The 14,509-nt window shown below is 47.2% G+C and overlaps 2 protein-coding genes across 2 annotated transcripts in view; both read right to left on the bottom strand.

Moving 5' to 3' along the window:
- Positions 1–14,509, bottom strand: part of tm7sf2 (transmembrane 7 superfamily member 2) — a 558,775-nt gene that overhangs the window by 472,934 nt on the left and 71,332 nt on the right. The window lies entirely within an intron of this gene.
- On the bottom strand, positions 1,562–13,816 carry mrpl49 (mitochondrial ribosomal protein L49). Its single transcript, XM_068021842.1, has 4 exons — positions 13,260–13,816; positions 10,902–11,061; positions 6,342–6,466; positions 1,562–1,871 (listed from the first exon to the last, which is right to left on the bottom strand). The coding sequence occupies exons 1-4, from the start codon at positions 13,806–13,808 to the stop codon at positions 1,725–1,727; spliced, it is 981 nt and encodes a 326-aa protein (XP_067877943.1). The 5' UTR covers positions 13,809–13,816; the 3' UTR covers positions 1,562–1,724.

Genomic DNA, 14,509 nt, shown 5'->3' with positions numbered 1-14,509 from the left:
CTGCCGGTACTTCTCTTGCGACACCCAAAATTGCTCCCACCAACAGTGGCAGAACTGTAGCCATTTTGCACATACCAAGATTCCATAATTAGCCATAATATGAATGACCAGCTAATCTGGTGTTGTTGACCAGGACACTGGGCAAACTTCCCTGCTTTGAATAATACCACAGAATCTTTTACTTCCACCTGAATCCCAGATGGTGCTTTGTTTTAACATCTCATCCAAAGAATGGTATTTCTAACTCTGCAGGAGTACCACATAGGAGTATTGACCGATAACATGTGTTCGAGTCCTGGAGTGGGCTTGCAAATGCAACCCTTATCCCAAGTTTAGAATTGTAACTGTAGTGAGCATTTTTAATAGTGCAAACAGAGACAACATTAAATTTTCACACACCATTTTCTGAAATCCCAATGATGAAACTGAACCAAAAATCAGTATGATTAAGATTTATGCCTCAGTCCAAAATGGTTTGTTTACAAAGCTCTGGGTGCTCTTTCACGATCCCGTTTTATGTTCAGGTATCAGTCTAAATAGCTAGTTTTGTAGATGCATTACTGCTGTCTACTCCATTACCTGCACATTAAAGGTTACAGTTTATGCACACAAAAAATGTTTCAAAGTTGAAGATTCTTCTCTGCTTGTTTGTAAATGATTTTTCAGAAATGTGATTCATGCTGCTCTATTCAGGATTAACAGTTCTTCATTCATAACTCCTTCTGTAAGCTTCCTCAAAACCTCAGGTGGTAAAGACAGTGTGGAGATGAGCCATACAACCCAGGAGGATCTCAGGTTCCACCGTAGTGTGAATAACGCAATTGCAGAGCTGTAGGCAGGCTGAGAGTTCAGTCTGTCTGTAGTCAAAATAAAATGGCTGCCATAACATCCAACGCTATCTGCTGTTGATATTTGCTTCTGAAAGGAAGGGTAGAGGCCATTTTAGGAGAGAGTGTTCCTTGCCTCAGTTATGATAGGCCTGCAGCCAAACACAGCGCTGTAATGCGAATGAGGTACAGGTGTCAGGTGGCCTATTTTCCAGTTTTCACAGTTCCAGCATCAGCACAAAGTTCTCCACATTCACTCACTGACTGATTTCAACCTTCAAAAGGCATGAAGCCAATTTCTATCCCATAGCCTTTCAGTTTGAGGTGATTGACAGCTCTGCTTGCTTGACTGTGGCAAAGTCGCCAATTTGGACTTGACTAGTTTGTCTGAGCATATACTTAGTAGCTTTTTTTTTTATTCATTCATGGGATGTGAGTGTCACTAAGCAAGGGCAGCATTTGTTGCCCATTCCTCATTGCCCTTGCGAAGGTGATGGTGAGCCACCTTCTTGAACCGTTGCAGTCCATGTGGTGTAGGTACACCTACAGTGTTGTTAGGAAGTTCCAAAATTTTGACCCAGCGCCAGTGAAGGAACCGCAATACAGTTTCAGGTCAGGATGGGGTGTGGCTTTGATGGGACCATGCAGGTGGTGGTGGTTGGAGCTTTTCAATGATCAATTTACCCAATAGGTTCCTTTCAGAGTAACAAAAAAATGACATTCTGGGGAGCAGATTGGAACGAGTTCTCACTTTAATGGACCGATCTGCATTTTGATCAATACACAGTATCACGATGAGGATTTAGCAATGGTTCGGGTACAATTTTTATTTAGAAAGCTCCTTCTGGAGAACATAATCAAGCCTTTTCGACACAACTGGTGAATCTAGTCACATACTTAGAACCCCTTCTCCATCAGCCATGATTTCAGTTCTTTGTCAAAGTAACCTTTGACCCGGAGGCTCATTGTGACCTCATTAACCTGAGTAAGTGGCATCTTGCCCGTAAGCTGTACGAGGAATTCTTTCAGGTCCTTCTCGAGCATCTGAAGAGGGCAAAAGAGCACCGCAGGGGTTAAAAATGAAGAATATCAACACTTTACCAGCTAACCTAGCCTTGTAGGAATGACAGTAGTGAAGTCTTCAAAAAACCTGATCAGGAACAGTCAATAGAGGTCTGTACGGGTAGACCAGGCTCGATTAAGATATTCTGATTTGTACATTATTAAATATCCTGTGTTGGGTGGGCACTTCCTGTCCACAGACCTCACTTCCAGTTGTCATTGTCAACTGCTATGCCAACATTTTCCATTCACCTTTGCTATGTTAGCTGTCATAAGGATTAGGCCACTAAGTGGCTTTGTAGAGTAGAGCAAGTTTCTGAAGTCTTGCTCAGTTGCCATCTGTCATGTGTCTGTGTATCTCTCTCTCAAAAAACAAAAACATATTCATTAAGAGACAGCAAGCAAGTTTACCAATTCTTTGAGATTACTGAGCACACAGATCAAAGTAATGGTGGAGTAGCTCCACATTTAAGAAAATTCCTACAAGTGCTGGGAAGATTGAGATCCATGACATTCAAGGTAAAGTGGCAACAGGGTTAAAGGGATGCCTGAGCAACAAAACGTAGAGAATCCTGCAAACTGCTGACTCTCAAATGAGAAAGATGTAACTAGTGGTGGGCAAAAACGATCTGTATTATAACCTATTTTCTCCACATGCATAAGTGGTTTGGACATAGATATAGAACAAATTGTCTAACATACAGACGGCCAAATGTTCCCATCCAGACTGCAGATGTATTTCAGAGATGAGAAATTTCCCATTGGCTTCTTCTATCAGACCGGCTTTTAAAAAACAAATTGTGCTGTCAGTTTCACAGCTGACAGGTGCTGCATGGGAACAGCGGCCTATGACTTTTTTTTTAAAAGCCCGCTGAGAAACCCAGAATCTGTCTGAAGTTCAGAAGCCACTGTTCCCGCTCTCATGCGACACCTGTCAGCTATGAAACTGACAGCGCGATGCTTTTTTAAAAAAACTAACCACAAAGCTGCTGTGCTGAGCGTTCCTGTTTCCGCAACTGATGGTGGGGAGGGGGAACAGAGAGAGCGAGGGGGGGGACAGAGACAGGGGGGGTCAGAGAGAGAGGGGAACAGAGAGAGAGGGGGGGACAGAGAGAGAGGGGGGGACAGAGAGAGAGGGGGGGGGACAGAGAAAGGGGGGGACAGAGAGAGAGGGAGGGACAGAGAGAGAGGGGAACAGAGAGAGAAGGGGGGACAGAGAGAGAGGGGGGGACAGAGAGAGAGGGGGGGGACAGAGAGAGGGGGGGGGACAGAGAGAGAGGGGGGGGACAGATAGAGAGGGGGGGACAGATAGAGAGGGGGGGACAGAGAAAGGGGGGGGGCAGAGAGAGAGGGGGGGACAGAGAAAGGGGGGGGACAGAGAAAGGGGGGGACAGAGAGAGAGGGAGGGACAGAGAGAGAGGGGAACAGAGAGAGAAGGGGGGACAGAGAGAGAGGGGGGGACAGAGAGAGAGGGGGGGGACAGAGAGAGGGGGGGGGGACAGAGAGAGAGGGGGGGGACAGATAGAGAGGGGGGGACAGAGAGAGAGGGGGGGGACAGAGAGAGAGGGGGGGACAGAAAGAGAGGGAGGGACAAAGAGAGAGGGGGGGACAGAGAGGAGGGGACAGAGAGAGGGGGGGACAGAGAGAGAGGGGGGGACAGAGAGAGAGGGGGGGACAGAGAGAGAGGGAGGGGGGAGAGAGAGGGGGGGACAGAGAGAGAGGGGGGGACAGAGAGAGAGGGGGGGGACAGAGAGAGAGGGGGGAGACAGAAAGAGAGGGGGGGGACAGAGAGAGAGGGGGGGGACAGAGAGAGGGGGGGGGAAAGAGAGAGAGAGAGAGGGAGGTGGGGGGGAGAACAGAGAGAGAGAGCAGTGGCAAATAAATTCAATCCAGACAAGTGTGAGGTGGCACAGTGGCGCAGTGGTTAGCACCGCAACCTCACAGCTCCAGCGACCTGGGTTCAATTCTGGGTACTGCCTGTGTGGAGTTTGCAAGTTCTCCCTGTGCCTGCGTGGGTTTCCTCCGGGTGCTCCGGTTTCCTCCCACATACCAAAGACTTGCAGGTTGATAAGTAAATTGGCCATTGTAAATTGCCCCTAGTATAGGTAGGTGGTAGGGAAATATAGGGACAGATGGGGATGTGGTAGTAATATGGGATTAGTATAAGTGGGTGGTTGATGGTCGGCGCGGACTCGGTGGGCCGAGGGGCCTGTTTCAGTGCTGTATCTCTCAATAAGTAATGCATTTGAGAAGGGCAAACAGAGCAAGGAAATACAAAATAAAAAGGATGATATTGAGAGAGGTCAAAGAAGTGAGAGACCTTAAAGTGTATGTCCACAGGTCCCTGAAGGTGGCAGGACAGGTAGATAGTGTGGTTAAGAAAGCATATGGAATCCTTTCCTTTATTAGTCGAGGTATAGAATATAAGAGCAGGAAGGTTGTGCTGGAACTGTATAAATCATTGGTTAGTCCACAACTTGAGTACTGTGTGCAGTTCTGGTCACCTCATTACAGAAAGGATGTGATTGCACTAGAGAGGGTACAGAGGAGATTTACAAGAATGCTGCCAGGGCTTGAAAGTTGCAGCTATGAGGAAAGCTTGGATCGGCTAGGGTTGTTTTCCTTAGAAGAGGAGGCTGAGGGGTGACTTAATTATAAGGGGCCTAGATAGAGTAGACAGGAAGGGTCTGTTTCCCCTAGCAGAAAGGCCAGTTACCAGAAGGCACAGATTTAAAGTGATGGGTAGAAGGATTAAAGGGGACACGAGGAAGAACTTTTTCACCCAGGGGGTGGTGGGTGTCTGGAATTCACAGCCCGGATCGGTGGTGGAGGCAGAAACCCTCAACGTTTTTAAAAGGTACCTGGACCTGCACCTGAAGTGCTGTAACCTGCAAGGCTACAGACCAGGTGCTGGAAGGCGGGCTTAGACTGGGTGACTAGTTTTGTCGGCCGGCACAGACACAACGGGCTGAATGTCCTCCTTCTGTGCAATAACTTTTCTATGATTTTATGATTCTATTAATTTTTTATCTTTCCGAAATTTTCTCAACGGCTCCATATTTAAGATAAAAATTGTAATCCGGCCTTCCATGTAATAAGATTGGACAACCCTGGTATAGAAGAAATTATCTAAAAGTTTGTTGACAAAAGCAAATTGTGTGCAAGGAAGCCTAAAAAAGGACACGGACAGGTTGATACAGGCGGGTAGACAGACTGTTCGATGTAAATACAAGGGGAAGGACAGGGACTGGAAAGATAGCCAAAATGGTAAAATTCTCAATAGAAAACAAGAATGGAAATGTAGAATCACAGACCCTTAGAAGCAAGATCACAGATGGAAAAGCATCAGAACACACCAAATAAGGATGATGGGTTATATTTATAGGAAAATTGAAGACTAAAGCAAAGAGATGATGATGATGAATCTAAACAAGACATTAGGTCACAACTGCGATATTGCACACCGATTGGGGCTTCATGTTAAACTGTTGGAGGTGCACCTAGTACACAATAGGATCCTCACAACTGATTTTCCATACCTTGGGTGACTTACTGGACTTAACCAGAAAATACAGTCAAATATTTACCCCCTGCCCAGTCTCACGGGGATAATGATGATACCAAAAGCTCGTAGGGAGCACAGAAACAGACTTTGGGTTGTAGCGGGGTTGTGGGTGGGAACTGCTCAGTGAGAGTATTGCAATGTATCCTGAAACTGAGATGCAAGAAGTGTCTTTACCATAGTTGCGGCTGGCTCGTTGTCAGAACTTGCTGACTGGCAGCATTTGTAATTAAATTTTCTGCACTAGGAGCTGCCACCATCAACATCACTGCAGTTCCCCGAAGCACAGGAGGTGTGAATCTGCTGATAACTCTGCACAAGCAATGCTTCCGAGTCTGGCTTCCATAATATTTTGTGCAGGTCCGCATTCATGATTTTCAAAACACCTACCTTTGTCTCTCCAAACAGCTCCATATTGAACTCTAACTTGAGACAACATCCAGCACTCACCACAACACTTATATCCAGTTATTTGTGAAAATATTTATTGAATGTGACCTCCTAAGCTGTAAACTTTTCTCCTCTCTTCTGTTTCCTTGGGCAGGTGCCCATCACTCCAGCTGGACCTGGCCAATTCTGATGGTGGGTAATATCCAAAACATTAATCTACCTTACTACTTAAAATGCTAATCAGTCTACTGTTCACCTTCCTGCCATCTGGGGCTTTTAATGAATCAGAAATATTTCTATCCCCGACAACACTAACAAAATGACAGTGCTGTCTAAGAAACAAAAACAGACTCTGTGAGCAATCACACGAGTTTTACAAAAACATAGAATCATCTTTAGAATATTATATACCAATTGCATCTTTACAAATCACAAAGTAGCACTGTTGCCTTCATATTACCAGATTACAATTAACGAGATAACCCAAAAAAGTCACATACCCAAATATCACCCTCTACTTTCCGAATGACTGTCATTTTCCTGTTGCCATGGGTGATGTCTGTATAAACAGGAAGGTTATGCATTCGGGAACGCCGGATAATGTAGGGCAAGTCAGGAGGTGGATCTGAGAACAGATCAAAACACTGATTAAACATTCTTGCTAGAAGTATTCACCAGAGATTTAGTGAGTTACGGCATTGCTGCTGTTGTACCATAAGGTCCCAAGTTTAAGCCCTAATCTATGCTAATTTAGCTGGAACAATAGTAGGGATGCTACAGTTGGCCCTTTCGAAACAGTCCCCGAGCTTGAGAAGGGAAAAAAAGAGCCAGCAGTACCACTTCTGAATACTACCTACTGACCTCCACTAGACAGTATCCATGTGGCTATCAGATGGGGACAGGATCAGGCTCCAGTGTCCTCCAAGGTTGATCAGCCTTACGACACTCACTATTCATGTGAAGAACTGCTGCTTGGGTTAGGTACTGTAGAATGTCCTCCCAACTTCTCCAGGAAAGTAGAGAAAACAGAAAGATGGTCAAGTTCACTTAAGGCAAGTGAGTTAATTTTTTTTAATTCATTCCGGCAATGTGGGTGTCACTGGCAAAGCCAACATTTATTGCCCATCCCTAATTACGCTCGAGAAGATGGTGAGCCACCTTCTTGAGTACAACTGAGGGGCCACTTCAGAGGGCAGTTAAGAGTCAAACACATTGCTGTGACGGGAAGGACAGCAGATTTTCTTCCCTAAAGGACATTAGTGAACTAGATGTGTTTTTTGGCAGTCCGGTAGTTTCATGACAGCTGTTACTGATACTAGCTTTTTATTCCAGATTTACTGAAATAATGAATTCACTGGAATTCAGGAGAAAGTACTTTACCCAGAGAGTGGTGAGAATGTGGAGCTCACTACTGCAGGGAATGGTTGAGGTGAATGGGGGCGGCACAGTGGTTAGCACTGCAGCCTCACAGCTCCAGCAACCCGGGTTCGGTTCTAGGTACTGCCTATGCAGAGTTTGCAAGTTCTCCCTATGACCGCGTGGGTTTCCACTGGGTGCTCCAGTTTCCTCCCACAGCCAAAGACTTGCAGGTTGATAGGTAAATCGGCCATTGTAAATTGCCCCTAATGTAGGTAGGTGGTAGGAGAATTGAGGGAAGGTGGGGATGTGGTAAGGAATATGGGATTAATGTAGGATTAGTATAAATGGGTGGTTGATGATCAGCACAGACTTGGTGGGCTGAAGGGCCTGTTTCAGTGCTCTATCTCTCTATGACTCTAATAGCATAGATGCATTTTAGGGGAAGCTGGATAAACACGAGGGAGAAAGGAATCAAAGGATATGTTGAAGGGGGTGAGAGGAGGCGCATAGGAAACAGAAACTCCGGCATGGAGTGAGCGGTTTTATGAAGAGTCCAATGTAAAAAACATTGTAAGGTCCTTCACAAAACAGATACAGGACCAGGAAGGCAGAAGTTATGACAATTAACAGAGAAGGTTTTAAAGGTGGAGAGGCAGAGGGATTTAGACAGGCAAGTGCACAGAGTAGTGTGGAAGGAAACTGAAGACTGAAAAAATGGAGGAGCAAAGGAGGGGCAGAGGATTTACAGAAGGCTTGAATCAGAGAAAAGGGACAGTCAAACAAGGATATAGAACTGAAGCAAATTATTGCTCAAAATAGAGACATGCTGTCAAAGCTTTTCATCTTGCACTCATCAGGACAATCTGCAAGAATACAAGGAAAAACAACAGCTTTTTGTTATTCATTCATGGGATGTGGGCATCGCGGGCTAGGCCAGCATTTATTGCCCATCCCTAATTGCCTTTGAGAAAGTGGTGGTGAGCTGCCTCCTTGAAGCGCTGCAGTCCATGTGAGGTAAGAACACCCACTCTGCTGTTAGGAAGGGAGTTTTAGGATTTTGACCCAGCGACAGTGAAGGAACGGCGATATAGTTCCAAGTCAGGATGGTGTGTGACTTGGAGGGGAACTTGCAAGTGATGGCATTCCCATGCATTTTCTACCCTTGTACTTCTAGTTGGTAAAGGTTATGGGTTTGGAAGGTGCTGTCTAAGGAGCTTTAGTGCATTGCTACAGTGCATCTTGCAGATGGTACACACTGCTGCCACTGTGCATCGGTGGTGCAGGGAGTGAATGTTTGTGGAGGGGGTGCCAATCAAGCAGGCTGCTTAGTCCTGGATGGTGAGCTTCTTGAGTGTTGTTTGAGCTGCACCCTTCCAGGCAAGTGGAGAGGATTCCATCACACTCCTGACTTGTGCCTTGTAGATGGTGGACAGGCTTTGGGGAGTCAGGAGATGAGTTACTTGCCACAGGATTCCCAGCCTCTGACCTGCTCTTGTAGCCACAGTATTTATATGGCTACTCCAGTTCAGTTTCTGGTCAGTGGTAACCCCTAGGATGTTGATAGTGGGGGATTCAGCGATCGTAATGCCATTGAATCTCAAGAGGAGAAGGTTTGATTCTCTCTTGTTGGAGATGGTCATTGCCTGGCACTTGTGTGGTACGAATGTTACTTGCCACTTATCAGCCCAAACCTGGATATTGCCCAGGTCTTGCTGCATTTCTACATGGACTGCTTCAGTATCTGAGGAGTCGCAAATGGTAGTGAACATTGTGCAGTCATCAGCGAACATCCCCACTTCTGAACTTATGATTTAGGGCGACGCAGTGGTTAGCACCGCAGCCTCAGAGCTCCAGCGACCTGGGTTCGATTCTGGGTACTGCCTGTGCGGAGTTTGCAAGTTCTCCCTGTGACTGCGTGTGTTTTCGCCAGGTGCTCCGGTTTCCTCCCACAGCCAAAGACTTGCAGGTTGATAGGTAAATTGGCCATTATAAATTGCCCCTAGTATAGGTAGGTGGAAGGTGGGGATGTGAGAGGGTAATTAAGGTGGGGATGTGAGAGGGGATTAATGTGGGATTAGTATAAATGGGTGGTTGATGGTCGGCACAGACTCGGTGCGCCGAAGGTCCTGTTTCAAATAAATAAAGGTCATTGATGAAGCAGCTGAAGATGATTGGGCCTAGGACACTACCCTGAGGAACTCCTGCAGTGATGTCCTGGAGCTGAGATGATTGACCTCCAACAACCACAACCATCTTCCTTTGTGTTAGGTATGACTCTAACCAGTGGAGAGTATTCCCATTGACTTCAGTTTTGCTAGGGCTCCTTGATGCCATACTCAGTCAAATGCTGCCTTGATGTCAGGGCAGTAACTCTCACCTCACCTCTTGAGTTCAGCTCTTTTGTCCATGTTTGAACCTAGGCTGTAATGAGGTCAGGAGCTGAATGTCACTGAGCAGGTTATTGCTAAGCAAGTGCCGCTTGATAGCACTGTTGATGGCACCTTCCATCACTTTACTAATGATTGAGAGTAGACTGATGGCACGGTAATTGGCTGGGTTGGACTTGTCCTGCTTTTTGTGTACAGGACATACCTGAGCAATTTTCCACACTGCCAGGTAGATGCCAGTGTTGTAGCTGTACAGAAACAGCTTGGCTAGGGGCGCAGCAAGTTCTGGAGCATAGGTCTTCAGTACTATTGCCGGAATATTGTCAGGCCCCATAGCCTTTGCACTATCCAGCACCTTCAGTCGTTTCTTAATATTACGCGGAGTGAAATGAATTGACTGAAGTCTGGCATCTGTGATGCTGGGAACTTCGGGAGGAGCTTTATACTGTATGAGAAGAGAGTGCTGACTGGTTGGCAAGGGAACTGATTGGTAGAGGCATTGCCATGGCATTGCCTTGTCCAGAGTCAAGCTGCTTAACTGCGGCACAGCGGTTAGCACCGCAGCCTCACAGCTCCAGCGACCCGGGTTCAATTCTGGGTACTGCCTGTGTGGAGTTTGCAAGTTCTCCCTGTGTCTGCGTGGGTTTCCTCCGGGTGCTCCGGTTTCCTCCCACGAGCCAAAGACTTGCAGGTTGATAGGTTAATTGGCCATTATAAATTGCCCCTAGTATAGGTAGGTGGTAGGGAAATATAGGGACAGGTGGGGATGTGGTAGGAATATGGAATTAGTGTAGGATTAGTATCAATGGGTGGTTGATGGTCGGCACAGACTCAGTGGGCCGAGGGGCTTGTTTCAGTGCTGTATCTCTGTAACTGTAACTAAATTCAAACAAAGCTTGGCAGTTAACTGTCAGTCACTGTGAACTGGTGCATTCTCCATGGCAACGCTTCTACCGATCAGCACCCTCTTCTCATACAGTATAAAGTTGTTGTTTTCCCTTACATGGGTAATCTTGTGGATTGACCTGATGAGTGCAAGACGAAAAGCTTCGTCAATGTGTCTCTATTTTCAGCAATACTCAGGTTCTGTACCACCAAATGACGTTTTGAAGAAAATTACTGAGATAGGGTACAATGAGGCAACACATCTTAATTTCAACATAAGAAATATGCAAAAACAGAAAGATTGTATAGGGCGGTGATATGAACCAGTTAGAAGTACAAAACGGGAAATGACTGTAGTGGTTAGTATTAAAATGAAGGTTCCAATGCAGAGAAAGTGGTGAGATGGGTCAGCTGTCACAAAACACAGACCTCGAGGTGGGCACCATCCTGATGGGGTTGGGTAGTGGTCATGTTTCGGAGGAACAGGTACTGTGGCAGGTGGAATCAATCTCTCCACAAATTTAAACTCCTCCGTTGACTCAATAATCCCTGGATATTTGGCATCAGAACTTATAGAGTTGGTGCAGTTCTAGGAAAGAATGAAAACATCATGGTCAGACCTGACGAGATCTGGGTACCTGGGCCATGGACAAATATTACAGTTTCCCAAAATGATTAAGCAGAGGACAATTTGCTGAGTATGCACTAGCGCCTGATAACTACAGCTACCACTAGTGTAGCCTGGAAAATAGTGGCCTCTCTAACCTTCCTATTCATTGAAGTCACTTGCATGGCCTCCACATGGCCACAGTTACCCTTAGTGACAACAGATATGTGGAAACCTACCGACATTCTCATCATTAATGAATCCTTACTGTCACTGTTGTCACTAATGGACCCCTTACTGGCACCATTGTTACCACTGGACCACCTACTGGCAGTCATCATACAAACATATGAATTAGGAGCAGGAGTAGGCCATTCAGCCCCTTCGAGCCTGCTCTGTCATTTAATAAGCTCATGGTTGATCTGATTGTGGCCTCAACTCTACTTTCCTGCCTATCCAAGATACCCTTTGCCTCCCTTGTTAGTCAAGAATTTATATACTTCTGCCTTAAAAATATTCAATGACCCTGCCTCCACCACTCTCTGGGGAAGAGAGTTCCAAAGACTCACAACCCTCTGAGAAAAACAATGTCGCATCTCTGTCGTAAATGTCGTAAAAAAGTGACCCTTCTTCAGAACCTTTCACTGACCTGAAACATTAACTCTGCTTCTCTCTCCACAGATGCTGCCAGACCTGCCGAGTATTTCCAGCATTTCTTGTTTTTATATCAGTTGAGAGAACCTTCTCTGAACTGCCTCTAACGCATTTAAATCCTTTCTTAAATAAGGAGACCAAAACTGTACAGTATTCCAGATGTGATCTCACCAATACCCTATACAACTGTAGCAAAACATCCCTACTTTCATATTCCATTCCCCTTGCAATAAATGACAACATTCCTTTTGCCATCCTAATCAGTTGCTGTATCTGCGTACCAACCTTTTGCGATTCATGTACTAGGACACCCGGATCCCTCTGTACCACCGGGCTCTGCAATCTTCTCTCTGTTTAAATCATATGCTGCTTTACTATTCTGCCTGCCAAAGTGGATAAGCTCCCATTTTCCCACATTACACTCCAGCTGCCAAATTTATGTCCACACACCTAACCTGTCTGTGTCCCTTTGAAGGCTCCTCATGTCTTCTTCACAACTTACTTTCCTATTTTTGTGTAATCGGCAAATTTAGCAAACGTACATTCGGTCTCTTTCCCCAAGTTATTGATATAAATTGTAAATAGTTGAGGGTCCAGCACTGACCCCTGTGGCATACCACTCATCGCCCCTGGACTCCTACCGACACTGTCGTCACTAATGGACCCCTTACTGTCACTGTTGACACTGACGGATCCCTTACTGTCACTGTTGACACTAATGGACCCCTTACTGTCACTGTTGACACTAATGGACCCCTTACTGTCACTGTTGACACTAATGGACCCCTTACTGTCACTGTTGACACTAATGGACCCCTTACTGTCACTGTTGACACTGACGGACCCCTTACTGTCACTGTTGACACTGACGGATCCCTTACTGTCACTGTTGACACTAATAGACCCCTTACTGTCACTGTTGTCACTAATAGACCCCTTACTGTCACTGTTGTCACTAATGGACCCCTTACTGTCACTGTTGACACTGACGGATCCCTTACTGTCACTGTTGACACTAATGGACCCCTTATTGTCACTGTTGACACTAATGGACCCCTTACTGTCACTGTTGTCACTAATGGACCCCTTACTGTCACTGTTGACACTAATGGACCCCTTACTGTCACTGTTGACACTAATGGACCCCTTACTGTCACTGTTGACACTGACGGATCCCTTACTGTCACTGTTGACACTGACGGATCCCTTACTAAAACAGACGTGACCACTGTAGCCCCCAACCCCCACTGGCACTGAAATAGCCCGCTTCTGGTTCCACTGGGCGCTGACAGCCTCCGGACATTAAACGGTACCGACACAGCCACCGTCTCCTCATGGCGGAACAAAAACAAGAAATGCTGGAATCACTCAGCAGGTCTGGCAGCATCTGTGGAAAGAGAAGCAGAGTTAACGTTTCGGGTCAGTGACCCTTCTTTGCTCTTATCCTCATGGCGGACCCCGACCCCGGGCACTCAGAAACCGGCCTGGATCAAAGAGTAAGCTGCGCGCCGCCCTGGTCCGTGTACCTGGAGCCAGGGGAGCCGCTTCCAGTTGGCAATGTTGAGCGAGCGGCGCCATACGCCCGCCATCACCTGCCCAGAGGAGGAGGAGGAGGAGGGAGGCGCAAGCCGCGCATGCGGAGTCTCTCGCCGGTCCCCGCGTGCGCCGCCTGGAAAGTTCCACGCAGGCGCGGTTCGGCCCTTTGCGTCCTCGGCGGTTTGGAAGCGGGTGTGCGCGCGGTGATTGCGGCCGCTGGCGGGAGGAGAGAGGAGGGGGTTCGGGGCTGGTGTTAGTGCCAGTGTCAGTGCTAGGGGAGGATCCAGTGGTGACATCAGTGCCAGTGAGGGGGTCCAGGGGGACTGCATTGCCAGTAGAGAGTCCAGTGGTGACATCATTGCCAGTGAGGGGGTCCAGGGTGACTGCATTGCCAGTAGAGAGTCCGGTGGTGACATCATTGCCAGTGAGGGGGTCCAGGGTGACTGCATTGCCAGTAGAGAGTCCAGTGGTGACAACATTGCCAGTGAGGGGGTCCAGGGTGACTGCATTGCCAGTAGAGAGTCCAGTGGTGACATCATTGCCAGTGAGGGGGTCCAGGGTGACTGCATTGCCAGTAGAGAGTCCAGTGGTGACATCATTGCCAGTGAGGGGGTCCAGGGTGACTGCATTGCCAGTAGAGAGTCCGGTGGTGACATCAGTGCCAGTGAGGGATCCAGTTTAATATCAGCGCCAGTGAGGGGGTCCAGTGGTGACATCATAGAGAGATACAGCACTAAAACAGGCCCTTCGGCCCACTGAGTCTGTGCCAACCATCAACCACCCATTTATACTAATCCTACATTAATCCCATATTCCCTACCACATCCCCACCTTCCCACCATTCTCCTACCACCCACCTACACTAGGGGCAATTTACAATGGCCAATTTACCTATCAACTTGCAAGTCTTTGGCTGTGGGAGGAAACTGGAGCACCCGGCAGAAACCCACGCGGTCACAGGGAGAACTTGCAAACTCCGCACAGGCAGTACCCAGAATCAAACCCGGATCGCTGGAGCTGCGAGGCTGTGGTGCTAACTACTGCGTCACTGTGCCACCGTGAGGGATCCAGTTTGATATCAGTGCCAGTAGGGGGTCCAGTGGTGACATCAGTTACAGTAGCAGGTTCAGTGGTGACATTAGTGCCAGTGAGGGGGTCTCGGTTGATATCAGTGATAATAGTGGGGTATAGTGGTCACGTCAGTAGCAGTGGCAAATCCAGTGGTGACATGGTAGGAACT

The sequence above is a fragment of the Heterodontus francisci genome, chromosome 44 (genome assembly GCF_036365525.1).
Source record: "Heterodontus francisci isolate sHetFra1 chromosome 44, sHetFra1.hap1, whole genome shotgun sequence".
In the NCBI taxonomy this organism is placed as follows: Eukaryota; Metazoa; Chordata; class Chondrichthyes; order Heterodontiformes; family Heterodontidae; genus Heterodontus; species Heterodontus francisci.
Note: the sequence above shows the minus strand (reverse complement) of the source record. Positions and strands in the feature narration are given on the sequence as shown.

What these genes read in the sequence shown, in the direction of transcription:
- mrpl49 (XM_068021842.1), bottom strand. Translation starts at nt 13,808, where the DNA reads ATGATGTCACCACTGGACTCTCTACTGGCAATGCAGTCACCCTGGACC. An exon ending in AGGATGGTGCCCACCTCGAG is followed by an intron (nt 6,467 to 10,901) that starts GTCTGTGTTTTG and finishes ATCTGTTCTCAG; the next exon opens with ATCCACCTCCTGACTTGCCC. An exon ending in AAGTAGAGGGTGATATTTGG is followed by an intron (nt 1,872 to 6,341) that starts GTATGTGACTTT and finishes TGCCCTCTTCAG; the next exon opens with ATGCTCGAGAAGGACCTGAA.